The sequence below is a fragment of the Arachis hypogaea genome, chromosome 15 (assembly GCF_003086295.3).
Source record: "Arachis hypogaea cultivar Tifrunner chromosome 15, arahy.Tifrunner.gnm2.J5K5, whole genome shotgun sequence".
NCBI classification, from domain to species: domain Eukaryota; kingdom Viridiplantae; phylum Streptophyta; class Magnoliopsida; order Fabales; family Fabaceae; genus Arachis; species Arachis hypogaea.
This window is the reverse complement of record NC_092050.1, coordinates 14,632,987-14,650,263: the sequence shown is the minus strand read 5'-3', so window position 1 is coordinate 14,650,263 and position 17,277 is coordinate 14,632,987. Positions and strand designations below refer to the sequence as shown.

Below are 17,277 nucleotides of genomic sequence, written 5' to 3'. Positions count from 1 at the left end.
TGGAAAGATTAGCCGCCCAATAAATAAATGGGCATTCATTCCATTCTTATCACAACATAGTTAAAACTTCCATCGATTAGACAAAGAATGAAGTCCGATATAAATTTTCAAAAATGATACTAATTTTTCTCTTTTTTTATACTTTAGTCCATGTCAAGAGAATTAGAGATTATATTTTGGGAGTCAATAATTGTCAATTTAAATACTGATTTGCATAAAAAGATATTCAAATATATATCAATTATCAAGGCCAAAATTAAAATAAAATATAAAAATATTTGGATTATATCAAAGTTTAAGAAGCTAATTTTTTTAAATGAACAAATATGATAGGTTATTTATTGGTGTGGATAAATTAAGTGATTTTTTTAATGTGAAAATAAGAAATTTGAGGGTCAAATTTTATAAATACACAAATTTAACTTTTAGATTTATGATATAAAAAACAAAAATAACATAAATCTGAGAATTAAATATGTAATTTTAAAAAATAAAAAAATTATAAACACAAATTTAACTTTTAAATTTTTTTTTAAAATATTATTTTCTAATTTTTTTTTTTTACTTCTCTTCACAATTTTGTGATATTTCGTCTCTATAATACAACAAAACATACATTCTTCTCTAATATTAAAAATAAAAAGCGCAAGTTTAAGATGGAAATATCTAAAAAAAAAAATTAGAGAAAAAGAGGATAGCCATTAGCCAATTAGGCATATGCATGCAACTCAAAAAAAGGGATGAAAATATACATTTAGTTATGCTGATGGTGGGAGAACATTCCAGAAGGTGAGCCCCAGAAGTCTCTAGTCCTCACCACGCTCGCCTATTAAGCTCTTCCAACTCCTCTCCAACTATTTTCCTCAATTAACAATTAAACAACTAAACTAACCCCAAATCAAAACCCCTAATTCCATAATTCTCATTTTCTGCAATTCATGGCCGACGAAGCTAAAGCCAAAGGCAACGCCGCCTTCTCCTCCGGCGATTACGCCGCCGCCGTACGCCATTTCTCCGATGCCATAGCTCTCTCCCCGGACAACCACGTTTTGTACTCCAACCGATCCGCCTCCTACGCCTCCCTCAAGAAGTACTCCGACGCCTTAGCCGATGCCAAGAAGACGGTGGAGCTCAAGCCCGACTGGTCCAAGGGCTACAGCCGCCTCGGCGCCGCCCACCTCGGCCTCTCCCAATACGACGACGCCATTGCAGCATACAAAAAGGGCCTCGAAATCGACCCCAACAACGAGCCCCTCAAATCCGGCCTGGCTGATGCCCAGGCAGCCGCCTCCAGGGCCCGCTCGGCCCCTGCAAACCCCTTCGGGGACGCCTTCTCAGGGCCAGAGATGTGGGCTCGGCTCACTGCAGACCCAACCACTAGGGTTTATCTTCAGCAGCCGGATTTCGTGAAGATGATGCAGGATATTCAGAAGGATCCAAACAAATTGAACTTGTACTTGAAGGATCAGAGGGTTATGCAGGCCATTGGCGTCTTGCTCAATGTCAAGATTCGAACCCCAACCGATGATGCTGACATGCCAGAGTCCTCTTCTCCTTCTCCTTCCCCTTCCCCCTCCCCCTCCCCCTCCGAGAGGAAGAGGGCGGCTGAAGCGGAGCCTCCAAGGCAGCCCGAACCTGAGCCAGAGCCCGAGCCCATGGACTTGTCGGAGGAGGAGAAGGATAAGAAGCTGAGGAAGGCAGAGGCGCAGAAGCAGAAGGAGGCTGGGAACGCAGCGTACAAGAAGAAGGATTTTGATACAGCTATTCATCATTACTCGAAGGCTTTGGAGTTGGATGATGAGGATATATCTTATCTCACAAACCGTGCTGCTGTTTACTTGGAAATGGGAAAGGTATTGTTTCATTCTAACTCAATTTTCATCATTCATTGATATTTGCTCTGTCCTGAGTAGTAATTAGTGTAAGTGGTTTATGGCATGCTTGGTAATGTTAGTGACTCAATTAGAGATATGATGCAACCATTTTGTTTTTGTTTTGTATACGTGAAAACGGCATAGAATGTATAATGCATCAGTGTATAATGGTTCACATAATCTTTTAATTAAACACTGCTTTTTTCATATTTCAGGATACCTTTGTTTAGCATACTTTGTTACACCCCCATAGTGTTTTGAGATTGGTAATGTTTAGGATTGTTGTTAGGCTATGTTTGGCAGATGAGTTTAGAGGATGAATGATAAGAATGAAACTTGTTTGCTGGCTACGGAAAAACACTCAAATTTTTGGGAGGGTTTAATCAAGGTTCTGTGTGATTTATATGGCTTGTATTGATTTTTAGCAAGTTATATGGGAAAAAAGGGGGGCGGGAATTATGGAATCTTTATTTTCTTTTTGGTAAGGGAGAGCTTATCTTCCCCCTGTATTTTGCATTCTCACATCAATTCATGTAATCTTTTTCCTTCCCAGTATGAGGAATGCATAAAAGACTGTGATAAGGCTGTTGAAAGAGGAAGAGAACTAAGATCAGACTTCAAGATGATAGCAAGAGCTTTGACCCGGAAAGGAACTGCCTTGGTGAAGATGGCTAAATGCTCAAAGGATTTTGAACCTGCCATCGAGACTTTCCAGAAAGCACTTACAGAACACCGGAACCCAGACACATTGAAGAAACTTAATGAAGCTGAAAAGGCTAAGAAAGATCTAGAACAACAAGAATATTTTGATCCAAATTTGGCTGATGAGGAGCGAGAGAAAGGTAAGTCTGCTCATGGGTTTTCACTTCCTTTTATGAATGTGATTTTTTTTATCATATATATATATATATATGGCATTAGGTTTTGTAAGCTGTATACTCTATCCATTTTATTTTTCTCATTTGGCGAGTGTTGGCATGCAGGAAATGAATACTTCAAGCAACAAAAGTATCCCGAGGCTGTGAGGCATTACACAGAGTCTTTGAGGAGAAACCCTAAAGATCCTAGGGTAATTGTTAATGCTCATTGAAGAGAATTGGTGGTAGTATTTTTCTTATTGGGAATTGCATATGCTAATTCATTTGGATGCTGTGTTTTTCTCAGACTTACAGTAACAGAGCTGCATGCTACACCAAACTAGGGGCAATGCCGGAAGGTTTAAAGGATGCTGAGAAGTGCATTGAGCTTGATCCAACCTTTGTAAAGGGTTATACAAGGAAAGGTGCGGTACAGTTTTTCATGAAGGAATATGACAAGGCTTTGGAAACATATAAGGAGGGGTTGAAACACGACCCCAACAATCAGGAGTTACTTGATGGCATTGGAAGGTACGTTATTGTCTATATTGCTCCATTCATATGTTTACCTATTTGAACTTCCCCATGCACACTGCGGTAATGTGTGTATAATATTCATTTCAGATGTGTACAACAAATTAATAAGGCAAGCCGTGGGGATTTAAGTCCCGAAGAATTGAAGGAGAGACAGGTATGGTTTACAGTCACTCTTTGAAGCCTCTAATTGCTGTAGTGGATTCAGTTTGGCATATAAATCTTTATCTATTAAATGAACATATATATTACGTTTTGTATTCTTGTAGGCGAAGGCAATGCAAGATCCAGAGATACAGAACATCCTCCAAGACCCAGTAATGAGACAGGTATGCATCCATTTATGTGCATTTTGTACTTCGAATATGTAGATATGCTAATTAGAGTTGGTTTTGCATGCAGGTATTGGTTGATTTCCAAGAAAATCCAAAGGCTGCACAGGAACATACGAAGAATCCAATGGTGATGAACAAAATCCAAAAACTCATCAGTGCTGGGATTGTCCAGATGAGGTAGAATTTATGGCAACTGAGCTGGCTGGGTGTTCAAGCTAATTAAGGAGTAATTGACAGTTATATTTCCCATTGCGACTCTTGTATTGCTGTAGATTCGATTTGATTTACAAAACGGTTGGGAAATGTTGGGTTGTTTAAGGTTTTCTTTTTTGGTCTTTGCCTTGTTTATAGTGAATCCAGATGATTCGAGTAAAATTTTGAACATTTTTACCCCCTCGTACTTTTGCGGTTGTTGGTTCAATTTATATTGATTTTGATTTTTTATTTATAATCTTCCGGGGTAGTCTGTGGCTTCTGGGCTTGGTAGTTTGAGGTGGTGCATGATTTGGTTTGTTTTGTCAGGCGGTTCCGACCCCGGAATTTTGGTCCGTTGTCCGTTTACAATGTAAAGTTTGTAAACCAACTTCAGGAATTTGGGCCTGTTTATACGGACTCAGATTTGGGCTAGTTTACCGGCCGAAGACCTTTTGGGCTACTTTTTGTTTGTTATTTTCGGCCGTACTATTTGATTATTCAGGGTTTAACCAAATATCAAAAAGTTTAAAATGAGTAATGACGGTATTTATGACAAAAAAAAATAAATAAATAAATTATATTTGGTGTTATAGAAGGTTTGGTGAAATTCTTAGAAAAGGATGGTTGAGGAACGGAAAAACTAATTAATCAGGGTTCTTCGTTTTTGTTTTGGTCAAAGACGAACTGAATATCAAGGAAATTGTGTGGACCATATAATTTGGTGTTTTCTTTTTTATGTTTTTTCTTATTTCCACCTATGAGTTACGACCGAAGATAGGTGATATAACTTGATCATTCTTTATCCTTTAAATTGTGTGGATCATATAACTTAGTTATTGTTTAGTATTTTCATTGTTTATCTATATTTTTTTTAATATATAAATAGCTGATTATTTCTTAATATCTCAGCAGTGACCAATGATCGGGCACCACTATTGATTATTTGGTTTATTCGTACACAGTGAGCTACATAAAAATTTGCATCATGATTCACGAGTGTAATCTTTTAATATATATTCATTACGAATTGTGTAGCTCTAACAACTAATGCATATGGTATCAATCGAGTTCAAGATGAAGAAATACGCTGTCTAAGTCATGGTCAAAATGTCAGACCATAAACAAAAGTAAAAGTGGGTGGTTGCGAATGCTAAAATGCCCATGCCCATTTCCATAAAGGCATAGAGAAATGGATGCACATCACTTAGGCGTAGCTTTTTTCGGTTTCTGTATGCTTCCATTCCTCTGCTTTTGAGAGCATGGTATAGACCTTGATCGGCTACATAGCGTAGAAGATCTGTTTCTCTCTTATCTTATCCTTCAGTGATAGGTATCAATATCATACACAATAAGTCATTCATAAAGAACATTACAGAGGGAAGAAAAAAAAAAGTTACGAAAGAACATTAAAAAGAATTACTATTTACCATATTTGATATCATATAATAAGAAGGTAGTTATCGTTATTTAATTTCAGTTGCATGATTGAAGTATATAAGTTAATAACTACTTGATCCGTTCATTATATCTCGTACCAACTAATGTTATAATTTGTCAACGTGCTAAATAATACAGAAAAGGAAAAGTATAGGGTACTAACATATTATCTGCCAACTCTTATTTATAATTGTGTTTCATGGAAGTGTGTTCGTGGATGTATCTAATAATTAATATATTTTAAATACATATATAAAGAGACACATCCAGAAAATATATCTATAAAGACACTTTTATTAAACATAGCTATAAAAAAGACATTTTTATTAGACACATTCACGAACACACTTCCATAAAACACAATTATAAATAAGAATTGGCAGAAGTTGGCAGATATGCTGTTGATAACGTAGCGGAACCGTACAGAAAAACAAGGGGTCCTTATCCTTGAGGTAAAGAAAAGAAAAAAGGGGGTTATAAGTAACTTTCAAAATACACTGAATCAAGATTAGGTCAAACAAACTTAACTATATTATAGGGTGAAACGGAACAAGAACCATTTTATGAAAGAGGGTGCACAAAACTCAACAAGGTATGTTATTCACGCTGAATAATATATATTTCATCTCACATTTTTTTAACTTGAGCGTCAGAATATTTTTGTAGGTATCTACAGTCGTCATTTCTTTTGAAGTCGATGTATATCTCATTCAACTCACACAAAGATGAGCAACTTCGGACCCAATGAGCTATACCTCTCTCAGACTTGTCATACAGGAATACTACTTAAATTATTTCATCAAAGATAATAAGATAGAATTTTTATGTTAAACTGAAAGTTATATTAAAATATAAAGATAGTGGAAAAAATTTCAACCTTAATTAAAATATAATTTTTTTTTTTAAAAAGAGTAAAGGATAAATAGGTCTCTGGCCTTTTTTTTCTGCGGATATTTTTTTTCTGATCATTAAAAAATACTTTTAAGTCCCTGACGTTTTTAAAAGTTGAACGGATCAGTCCCTCCGTCCAAATGCCTCCGTCAAACCCAACGAAAAAGTCTGACGTGGCTCCCATAATGCTTGTCGTACGCGTACACGTCGCCTGGCAGACTTTCCTCTCACACGTACGCGTCGCCATGAATTCAGCAAATTCTCATTTCTTCATTAATTCTCCATTTTGCATGCTTTTTTTCCATTTCTTTTAAGTCATTCTTGCCTTCAAAACTTTAAATCACTCAAACAAACATATCAAGGCATCAAATGGGAAAAAAGTAAATTAAATTTAGCAATTTAATAGGCTAAGAAGCATATTTTCAATCATTAAGCACACTTAGGAGAAATTCACAAAACCATTCTATTTTAGTGAATAAATGTGGAAAAAGTTGATAAAATCCACCAAATTCAATACAATATAAACCATAAAATTGTGGTTCATCAATTTTTTCACACTTAAACATTAGCATGTCCTCATGCTAAACTCTTATGGTTCATCAACTAATATGCAAAATGCGTCTACCTACTTGGTTAAAAATGAATCAATCTCCAAGAACATATACGAACAAGTAGGGCTAAGATAGTATCATGATTTATGAATTCCACTAATTCAAATCTCAAAATGAAGTATAAATATACTTGCAAGAAGAAAACTTGTGAAAGCAAGAAAAAAGGGATTGAGTATCGAACCCTCACCAGAAGTGTTTGCACTCTAATCTCTCTAGTGTTTGAGGGTCGATTCTCTCAATTTTCTACTAATCTTGCTTTTTAAGGCATGCTCTTCTTCTACCAATCAACATATATTCAATGCATGGATACACATATCAAGAAGTCTTTTCAAGGATTGTAACGAGGTTAGGGCTAAATTTAATTTACTTTTCTGCCATTCGATACATTGATATGTTTGTTTGGGTGATTTAAAGTTTTGAAGGCAAGAATGACTTAAAAGAAATGGAAAAAAAGCATGCAAAGTGGAGAATTCATGAAAAAAATGAGGATTTGCTGAATTCATGACGACGCATACTCGTGTGTCACACGTACGCGTGAGAGGGAAGTTTGTCAGGCGACATATACGCTAGGCATTTAAACGGAGTGACTGATCCGTCCAACTTTTAACTTAAAAGTATTTTTCAATAACAAAAAACAAAAATGTCTGCAGAAAACAAAGTGAAGACCTATTTGTCCTTTGTTCTAAAAAAAGCTGAGAAGTGAGTACGCTATTGTTACGTTGAAATAAATCAAATAATAGATCTGTTACTAGTTTTATGGGGAGTTGAGCCCTCATGACTACAAATGACCTTGAGGAGAGTAGGAGACTCATGATGCTTATCGACATTTCATGCTTCATTTTTGTCGTCTTTCATTTTGATTTCAAAGTCATCCTTTTCTTTCGCTTTCGGAATCTGAAATTCTGTTGGCTATTTTCTCATATAAGCTGGTTAAAGACAAATCATTTGGTAACATGCATAACCAAACCCCTTCAATCATCCCGTCTCTTTTTAAATCAACTCGCGACAGGTTGTTATTTTATAGTTAACTATCCAACTTCAGTATAGTTGATCACTAAATCAGGATCTTGATGACAAAGATTAAATCCAAGTGGGACAGGAAGATTAGTACAGTATCCACTATCTGATGTCCACTACTTCAATTATTTACCTTTACATAAAGATTTTGCGTGCATCAAATTTGTGTACTTCAACCATATCTAGTAGCCTGCGGATGCGAGAAAATAAAGTCCATGATTATCTTAGTAAAGTACGACCAAAAAGCAAAGGTGGAAAGCAAAAGAAGACACATTCATATTAAGACCAGATTATAAAATTATCACACCTGTTAGTCTGTTACTCTCTTATTCCTCCAGACTCTGTTATTGAGAGGAAGGAACTTGGACTGTGCAAATTGCAAAATAACCAATGATGCAAACATAGACTATTAACACAAGTTCTAGAATTGAGAGACGTTATAACCTCATTTTTGCTCAATGGCAGGGTTCATCAAGGAAAAGAAGACAAAAAAAGAAACATCAACTCACAACTTAGATTAGATACATGATACATCATACAAAATCCATATATTACAGAAAACGACACTCAAACCAACACACACCTAAGTCTTAGTCATCACCAAATTTAAAACTTAAACATCCCAACAGCTGAAACTAAGCATTTATTAGTTTAAGATTGGAGAAGTTTGAAGAGAGTGTGTGGAAGCAAAGCGATTAACCAAAGCGAGGGCGTTACTTGTGAGCTGAGCAACATGGAGGACCCTGCCTCTAATGGCTGCCTTGACGTTCCCATTCATGGCACGGCCACCAAAGCCATCAAGACATGTGTTGTCGTCGGTGAGTGCAGCACTCACCCACGTCTGCACGTTGCTCATGTGCCACTCAAATTCCTCTCCCACTCCTTCACCCACGCGCCCCATCTCCCTCACCGATTGGCTCAGCCTGTCTATGCTGTCCCCCATGTTTTCTATGCAGTCCTGTACCGCTCCTAACTCCCTTGGCTTCATCTTCATCTCCTTCGCCATCTTCTTCACGAACGATGAACACGAACGTGTCCTTGATATGCTCACTGATAAGGCCGCCAGGGCTAGTTGCCTCTTGCTTTGGCCAATCACGCCTGCGTAGCTCATGAGGCATTCCACGCAGACAGCAGGGTAGCGTGTTGCTCTGCATGAAGATTTTATGAAGTCTTGTGGGGTTGTTCCACCTGCCTGAGTTACAAAGCTCGCCAGCAAGAGAGGCAGTACAAGAATAACTCCATGTCTTACTACTCTTGCAGCCATGTCTGATATTGCAAACTTCAATTACTACTAAGTTGAGGGGTATGGAGTTCCAATATATAGGGACTGACAACTTGAACAACCACTATTTGCTTGCTCAAATAATGTATCTTCCCCATGCCTTTTGCTTTATATTATTTTTATTATTATTGTAACCGGGCTATACTCTGTCTTTTCTTAAACTGCTTTCCCACTTTTCCTAAAGGAAATTCTGTTTAACTTTTACCCAACTTATTGAGCGGTGAAAGGTAGTTTTGTTATGGAAAATTGTTTGGACTTTGGAAGTAAAATATATATATATTTTTTATTTCAGTGTTAAAATGCTTTGCTTAAGTTATAAGACAGTTAACAATAAAGCAGCAGCAGGACTCTTGAGTCGCGCATTAAGGAGCAATCTACAAAATTTTTTTAGTTTACTACATTGGGTTAAGTGTAAGGTTATTGAGATTTGATCCCGTGACAGTGAAACTGATTAAATCTCTCACTACTGAACTTGGCCTAATAGTAAATGTTCTTTCTTTTCTTGTATTTTTGGATGGGTAATGGCCTAATGGGAGATTCTAGATGATTGTGGATAGGAAGTATATATCAGCTACTTTTTATTTTTAAATTTTATTTTGTATTTTGTATCGACATATCAGCTACTTACCAAGCGGAATTCGAGCATCAAATCAAGCCATGATTGGGCCAGCCTCAGTCAGTTACTAGCATGCCTAGTTAGTGACCTTAAAAAAAGAAGAAAAAGCAATGGCATCTTGACCAAAGAGAAAAAGAAAAGCCATACCTCCTTTATGCCTACCCTTATTATAACATAAATCTTGTTATTTATTTGTCAATGAAGTTTCTCTATTAACATTTATCCAGTTCACAAACCTATTACAATGGGTTTCAACGAAATCAGCACACTTGGCCTATTCAGTCAATATGGTAACATTGCTATATGAAGTCTACTTGTTCTGACGAAAATGGTGTAGTTGGCTAGTTGCTATAACCAAAGTAAAAAAATTGATAGTAATTAAGGGAAATTCATTGCGAGAAGATTTTGAGCATGAAGTACATAAGTGGTTTTCAAATTAGATTTCATACTTGATCAACTACGAGAACCCAACCGTAGTTGTAATTCAAAATTGACAATTGTTTGATACCATATCCCATTAGAGAAATCTGCTACAACACAATTCTTTTGTATAATAAAATACTACAATTATCAACAACAAATATTTTCCACGGATTTGTAACACAAAAAAAGATATGCACACTAAACTGTAATGTACTTGAGTAGAGCCCCGCGAAGCTTCTCCATATATTCTGCAGCTTGTTTCTGCAACAAAATAACATGGAAACATGTTATGTCAAAACAAGCATTATTCTTCAGAGACACAATTGGTATATATTTACTTGGTTACTCCTATGTGCATCGGCTATGTTTTCATCAAGAAGTGCCAACAGAGATCTGTTAATTTCACTGCTCTCAACCATCTGCAGCAACTGATGTTGCATTGAAGAAAAAGTAAAAGTTAGATTGACAAGTTCAACTCGGATAACAAAAGTACAACTAAGTGAACGATGGCGAAGAATACATACAGTTGCTTTGACATCCTTAGAAGTCAAAATTTTGGTTAGGCTTTCTCTGGCTTTTATAAGCTCACCTTGCATCTTATCATATGCATCTGTAACATTATTATACATCATTGCTCTGTTCTCTTGTGCAGTTACTACAACACAACAAGCAAAAGAAAAAGTAACAAACCTATTCCTTCCTGAATGGCTTTCTCCAGAGCCTCCAGCTCAATCAACCTGTCCTCTGTGGCCTGTGAAAATGCTGCTCACAGTAAAATAAGCTGACGAGCTCGTCCAAACAAACATACAAGTAAGAGAAGATGAGAACCTCAGTTTTGTTAACAGCGAATCGAAGCTGTCCTAACTCCGATTTAAGTTGCGAAAAGAATTCTTCGTTCAATCTACAAAAGTGAATTAAGGTCAGATGTGCTAAACCAAGAAATGTAGATGAATGAAATTGTGAAATTGTACCGGGGTCTCATTCTTGCAATCTCGAATTCAATGTCCTGAGCTTCCGTGTCAAGTAAGTATTCAATTAGTTCTTGTGGATTGTCAGGAGGAATGCGAGACTAGGTGTTCACAAACAACAAATGATTAAAAAAAAAAAAAAAAAAAAAGAAAAGAAAAGAAGATTGGGGGAATGAAGTTAGGATTAGAGTACCTGACGAAGTTCTTGGCGACGCTGTTTCTCTTCACGGACCTGACGGTCAAATGCTTCGCGAGCGTCGGCATCTCTCTCGAGGCGCCTCTTGAACTCCAGTCTGGCTATGTGGCCAGTTTGCGGTGCCCCAAGGATGCCTTCAGGGTCCTTTCTTCCCACAAAACAGCAGATAAGCTTGGCACTTGCAAGTTACAACAAAAAGCAATAAATGGAAGAGAATAGTTACCCAGCCAATACATCGAATTGTGGGCGTGCGAGTATGAGTTCGAGGACGAGTATGAGTATGAGTATTAGTGCCATGATTCCAAGCAGTGGTGGCCATGCCAAAGCTAAGGGCTGCCATTCTTATCCCCTTCTTTCCCAAGCACACTCGCTCTGCAATCTGTATTATCCCTTCTTCCCAGTTGCAACTCTCAAATCATGGATTAGGAAAGGGTATCATAGTAAATTGGTAATTGTCTTTTTTTTATGGATCACGGGTCGGAGAGACCGACCCGAAAAACCCAAACCAGGAAGAACATAACTCTTCTCCTAGCTCTTAAGTCTTACCCACTATCTACCAGGACCTTTTCCGGTTTTCCCTATTAGAATTACTACCCTGTTCACCCCATACAAAAACGACACTACAAAAAAAAGACCTTCGTTCATCTCGTAAATTGGTAATTGTCTAATTGGGTTCTTTCTGCTATGGGCTGGGTCATTTCATATTACATACTAGCACATGTATAAATATATGGACCAATGAAAGATACACAAAAAAAAAAAAAGCTTAGAATATCTATTAGAGTAAGTTAAAAAAAAAAAAAAAAGCTTAGAATATCTAATAGAGTAAGTTTGAAAATTGAAATATCCGGAATTAGATTCATTTGCTTAGGAAATCAATTTTTTTAACAATACTTATAAAATAAAAATTTATTTGGCTTGTAAACATTATGAACTTATAAGTAATAAATCCAAATTTCTTTTTTTTAAACGAATTTGATTAAAATCTATATATCTATCTATTTTATTTATTTATTTATTTATATAAAAATCGATACAAAAGTAATTATATATTTCAAATAATAATATATAGATTTCTTAGAATTTTGCCATAATTTTTTTTCCAAAAATTCGAACTCACGATTTCTAGGTGGGTATGAAAAACTATGTTATTTGAATTATAACTCGTTGGCAGAAATTTTTCATATTAGTATATTAATATAGGGGTGTGTGTGGTTAGGAAAATTATAAATAATTTCCAAAAATTTTAAGATGGGAATATCATATTTCCATATTTGGTTTAAAGTTTAAAAAACTATTTTCAAATAAGTTTGATACTTTGATTCCAGGAAATTAAAATACCATTATTTCAGTCCCACCTTCTTCCTGGATATATTCGATTTGGAAAAGTACGAGAAGCCAATGTATATTTTATACAATATATATAATGGGGTTAAATTAAAATTAGAATTAAATTAGAGGTAATTAATTAATTTTGAGTAATTTTCAATTTAAAATTTGAATCAAATCATGATTTCCGTCAGTAATAGAATCAAATTAGGATTACCTAATTAAATTAGAGGCAATTAACACATACCCTAGATGTAATTCTATTATAAAATTAAATATATTTTTTAAAATCTCAATGTTAATTCTTATAACTGTTTTCATAATAAGTAGTAAGATAACTCTTGCAATTAAAATCTCCTTTTAGTAATGTTAAATGTTTTATTTATTATTCAATTCATATTTTTATAACGATTTTCATAATAATTAACAATTTTTTTTATGTAAAGCATCATATATATTAACTAATGAGTTATAACTCAAATGACATAATCTTTTCATACTCATCTAAAAGGTCGCAGGTCTTCCTATTTTTAGTAAAAAAAATATCACATATATTGAATCTTAAATTTTAGATTAAAATATCTTTATTCTTTTTTAGAAAAACATGAAATAAGTTAGTTATTCATTTGTTTTTACAATCACATTTTTTAAAAATAATTGATGAGAGATAGGTGTGCTAGATTGTTTCACAAAATAAAAACCAATGAAAAGTTTATACTATAGTTAACAGATGTCAAGCTACTTTTATACCGTTTGTTTTATAAGAAAGAAATATTATTACTAATTTAGACTATCACAATCAATTTTATGTCTAATAATTCAATATTTTTTTTTTTTGCATTTTCTTGAATAGTATTATAGTAGAACACACAAATAACTATAATAATAATGTTAGATAAAATTATAACTTATGTTTAGTTTTTATAACGTTTATTTTTTTTATTGATTCAAGTTAAAGTAATTATTTAATGTTATTTTATTTTAATATTTATGTTTTAATCATATTCAATAAAAAATACAAATTATTTTGATAATATAGATAAAAAAAAGTTTTAATTTTTGAAACATAAATTAGTAAAGGATAACTACTCTAGAGATTATACAAATAACTATCTTGCATATAATCTTGAAAGGTTTACCATTGATATTTTTATGTAATTAAACTTTCATACTTTCAAAAATATACTTTTCAAAAAATTATTTATCATCTGTGTTCATATTTATGTATTTAAAATTATTTTTATAATATTTATTAATCATTTTTTTGGTTAGTTTTTTATAGTATCCTGACAAGTTAGTGTGTGTTTGGATTAACGTTCGTAAATAGAAATTTGTATAAAATTGATTTTATAAAATTCATTTTGATCAAAAGGGAGTTAATATAGTTTATGTTTGGTAATTTTTATTTAAAATGGATTATAATAAATTAAATATTGTTTGGATTACATTATTCAAAATCACTTTTAGATAAAAAATTACAGAAAAAAACATGAATTTAAATAATTATTTTATATTATCTTATAATTTTATTTTAAATATATAAATAAATTTTAATATTTTTTTAGTATTTTCAGTGCTCTTACGTATTCTAATAAAATTAATAGAATCATTAATACAAAACAAAAAAAATATTCCGTATAAAAAAATAATAATAACAATAAAAAAATCCATATAAATAAAAAATAATATATATATATATATATATATATATATATATATATATGAGAATATATATATATATATATATTCGCGTAACGGGTCTTGTTCTAGTTAAAACGATTTCGAGTGTTAAAAGTCTTTTTGGGAAAGTTTTAGAGAGCTATAAAGGTCTGGTATATGCAGTATCTAGGCCAGGTAATGGCTAGGTTCCGCATGGGTAATTTTTATTATTTAATTTTCATTAAACATGCCCCCCTAAACTTGTGCAGTCAACTTAACAGCAATGGGCAATTTTTATTATTTAGTTTTAATTATTCGATTTGCACGGGCATGACCTCACGAAATCGGTAATGGTTCCCATTCCTCTCAACAATTAGCCAGAGATCATATATTTTCATATCAAACAAGTTTCAAGATAGTGATACATATATTTTGTGACACACGAATTTTCTTTTCTAGCTAGTCCGCACGTCAGAACAAGACCTCCCCTATTTATTTATTTAATTCATTTGAACATTGGCAGCCTCTCGTATAAAATAAAGAATTAAATATTTATAATGTAGTTCTATTGACAAACTAACCAATGACTGAGTATCATGGATAGCAAAACGAACTATATATAAAGGGTGAAGCGGGAACGAAAGAACAAGCAAAAGAAAAAGAAGAGATCTAAAGAGAGTTAAAAAATGGATAGCTATAGGTTGATGATGATGATGATGATAGCGGTGGTGTTGATGATAGTAGTTACGTTTGGCGAGGCGCAGACTAATGCATATCCAGCTTGTGCTACAGAGCTAGTACCATGCGTGGAGTATAAGAACTCCAAGAAGCCACCCAATGCTTGCTGCAACCCTCTCAAAAACGTATTCCAAACACAGCTTGCGTGCCTCTGCCAGATTGTATTAACGCCTGCATTCCTTGAGAGTTTTGGTTCCAACACCACTCAAACTATCCGATTTGTCCGCTCTTGTAACCTCAATCTTAGCGTCTCCTTGTGCCAAGGTACTATATAAGTCACCATCATGTATGTAACAATCTCCTCATCTTTGTAAGGCCCATATTATAGTTTGTTTAAGGATTATTTTTCTAATAAATACTTTATTTTTCAGACGCTCTTTCAGCTCCGCCTCCTTCAGTGTCGGTGAAGCCCAAAGGTAATAATAGTTTAATTTTTTGATGCATCATTTGCATTGGTCTAATAGAAAAGAATGCTTAGTCATATAGTACTTGGTTCTTGCATTGCATCTTCTCAAAGGTTAGAGTTGAATGCGAAGATAAATTAAACTGTATATTTCCTCTCTCTGTTTTTTTTTCTCTTATATTTATTTATATGCAAACTGTGCTTTTAGAAGATGATGACATTTGAGGGTATTTGGTGTTCATTTTTTTTCACTGCATTAGATTCTATATATATAAGTTGTGAGTCAATACCATATCTAATAGTACCTATTAGTAGGGGCTGAGCCTTATGCAACAAAAGGGGTGTCACCCCCCAAACATATTTTTTTTTATAAATTAGATATAAATTTTAGTTTAATTTCTCTTAAAAATTTTAAGATTATGTTATATGTACATTAAAATTAATCATCAAAGTTAAACATTAGTATAAAATATATATTAGAATATAAATACACATTAAAAATAAATTAAATCACATACATATGTATTTATAACTAATTTTAGTAACTGATTTTAGTATACGAATAATATTTTAATAAAAAAATATTTTACTTTTTTTCTATTAAAAAATTAGTTTTTGGCACCTCCCTCAAATTCAATCTAGTTCTGCCCTGCCTATTACCGACCAAAATGTTTAATCTGTATAATCGTTAGGAATTATTGAACCCATTTTTCAATTATTTGATATTAATGTGTTTATGAAAGATATAGTCTGAGGACTTTTTGAACCAATTGTAGTTATTATCATATTTACTTTGTTCAAACAAACATTAAAATTATCCGGTTTAATAATAAGGGATCTAATTCACTACAACATGACAAAATAAAAAATAAAAATAAGAAGGGAGATATAAAATTAAGAAACAGGGTTTATAGATAAAATAATCACATGCATGCGTGTATATATATATAAAGCTAAGCATCCTTTCATAAATTGTTATATTATAAAGATGGGTTTATATAATTTTGTTTTGTCGTCATCACAGTTAGGAAGTGAACTCATCACACAGTCATAAAACTATATATGCTTTTCTTTTTCCAATGGTTGCAGCAACAGCCGGAGCAGATGAAGGAGGTGCAGGCAGAGTCGCATTGAGCGGGTTCTCCTTCCAACTATTATTTTGGTGTTATGTGCTGTTTATTTATTAGGAAAAACCCTAAACCCTGTACACTGGAATCCAAGTTTATGCATGTCTCATTATCATATATGTCAGCATTCTGTGTTCTGTTGTGATAATTTTTTGTTTCCCATTTGCATGCTGTTTTATTTTGTTTTATTTCCTAAAGAAAATTAGTTATCTAGTGTCTATTATTGTTTCTTCAGTCTTCATAGATACATATATATATGATGTAGAGCCTTCATGCTTTATCAGTCTAATAATAAAAGCAGCTTCTTGTCATGGTGATCACCAGTGTTGAAGATGGATACATTATTATTAACTAGTACAATCCCGCTACTTAACTAATAAGGATTTTACCAACTTCTGTTAACTCTTGTTTATAATTGTGTTTAATAGAAGTATTTTTGTAAACGTGTTTAATAAAAATATTTTTTTTATAACTATGTCTAATGAAAATGTCTTTGTGAATGTGTTTTTTTATACATATCAATGCTAATTGTAATTAGAAAAAATCTTGGGAGTCAGCAACTTTATTAAATTCTACCAGCAAAAGAAAAGTGAATAATCTCACATTATTGGATGAAATCTCACACCATTAAAAACATTATTAATAACTACTTGATGGCTACAAATTACAAAAGTTGCTGGTCCCTAACACTCTTCTTATAATTAAAATATAATAATTAATTGTTATTGGCAACAAATTGACAGATAGTATATTGGTATCCTATACTTTTTTTTAACTGATATATG

The 17,277-nt window shown here is 33.6% G+C and overlaps 4 protein-coding genes across 4 annotated transcripts; 2 read left to right on the top strand and 2 right to left on the bottom strand.

Moving 5' to 3' along the window:
• The first annotated feature begins 658 nt into the window (after positions 1-658).
• On the top strand, positions 659-4,000 carry LOC112749598 (hsp70-Hsp90 organizing protein 1). The gene is made up of 7 exons (XM_025797893.3): positions 659-1,853; positions 2,428-2,716; positions 2,858-2,943; positions 3,039-3,262; positions 3,356-3,422; positions 3,535-3,594; positions 3,668-4,000. Exons 1-7 carry the CDS (start codon positions 939-941, stop codon positions 3,779-3,781), a joined length of 1,755 nt encoding a protein of 584 aa, XP_025653678.1. The 5' UTR covers positions 659-938; the 3' UTR covers positions 3,782-4,000.
• Positions 4,001-8,245: 4,245 nt separating this feature from the next.
• Positions 8,246-9,433, bottom strand: LOC112749596 (pectinesterase inhibitor 9-like). Its single transcript, XM_025797892.3, has one exon. It carries the CDS (start codon positions 9,013-9,015, stop codon positions 8,398-8,400), a length of 618 nt encoding a protein of 205 aa, XP_025653677.1. The 5' UTR covers positions 9,016-9,433; the 3' UTR covers positions 8,246-8,397.
• Positions 9,434-10,052: 619 nt separating this feature from the next.
• LOC112749595 (uncharacterized) lies at positions 10,053-11,932 on the bottom strand. The gene is made up of 8 exons (XM_025797891.3): positions 11,460-11,932; positions 11,234-11,380; positions 11,044-11,141; positions 10,901-10,973; positions 10,763-10,823; positions 10,597-10,682; positions 10,411-10,500; positions 10,053-10,333 (listed from the first exon to the last, which is right to left on the bottom strand). The coding sequence occupies exons 1-8, from the start codon at positions 11,574-11,576 to the stop codon at positions 10,271-10,273; spliced, it is 735 nt and encodes a 244-aa protein (XP_025653676.1). The 5' UTR covers positions 11,577-11,932; the 3' UTR covers positions 10,053-10,270.
• A 2,928-nt stretch (positions 11,933-14,860) lies between these two features.
• On the top strand, positions 14,861-16,720 carry LOC112746898 (non-specific lipid transfer protein GPI-anchored 7-like). Its single transcript, XM_025795012.3, has 3 exons — positions 14,861-15,226; positions 15,334-15,378; positions 16,455-16,720. The coding sequence occupies exons 1-3, from the start codon at positions 14,911-14,913 to the stop codon at positions 16,550-16,552; spliced, it is 459 nt and encodes a 152-aa protein (XP_025650797.1). The 5' UTR covers positions 14,861-14,910; the 3' UTR covers positions 16,553-16,720.
• The last annotated feature ends 557 nt before the right edge of the window (positions 16,721-17,277 follow it).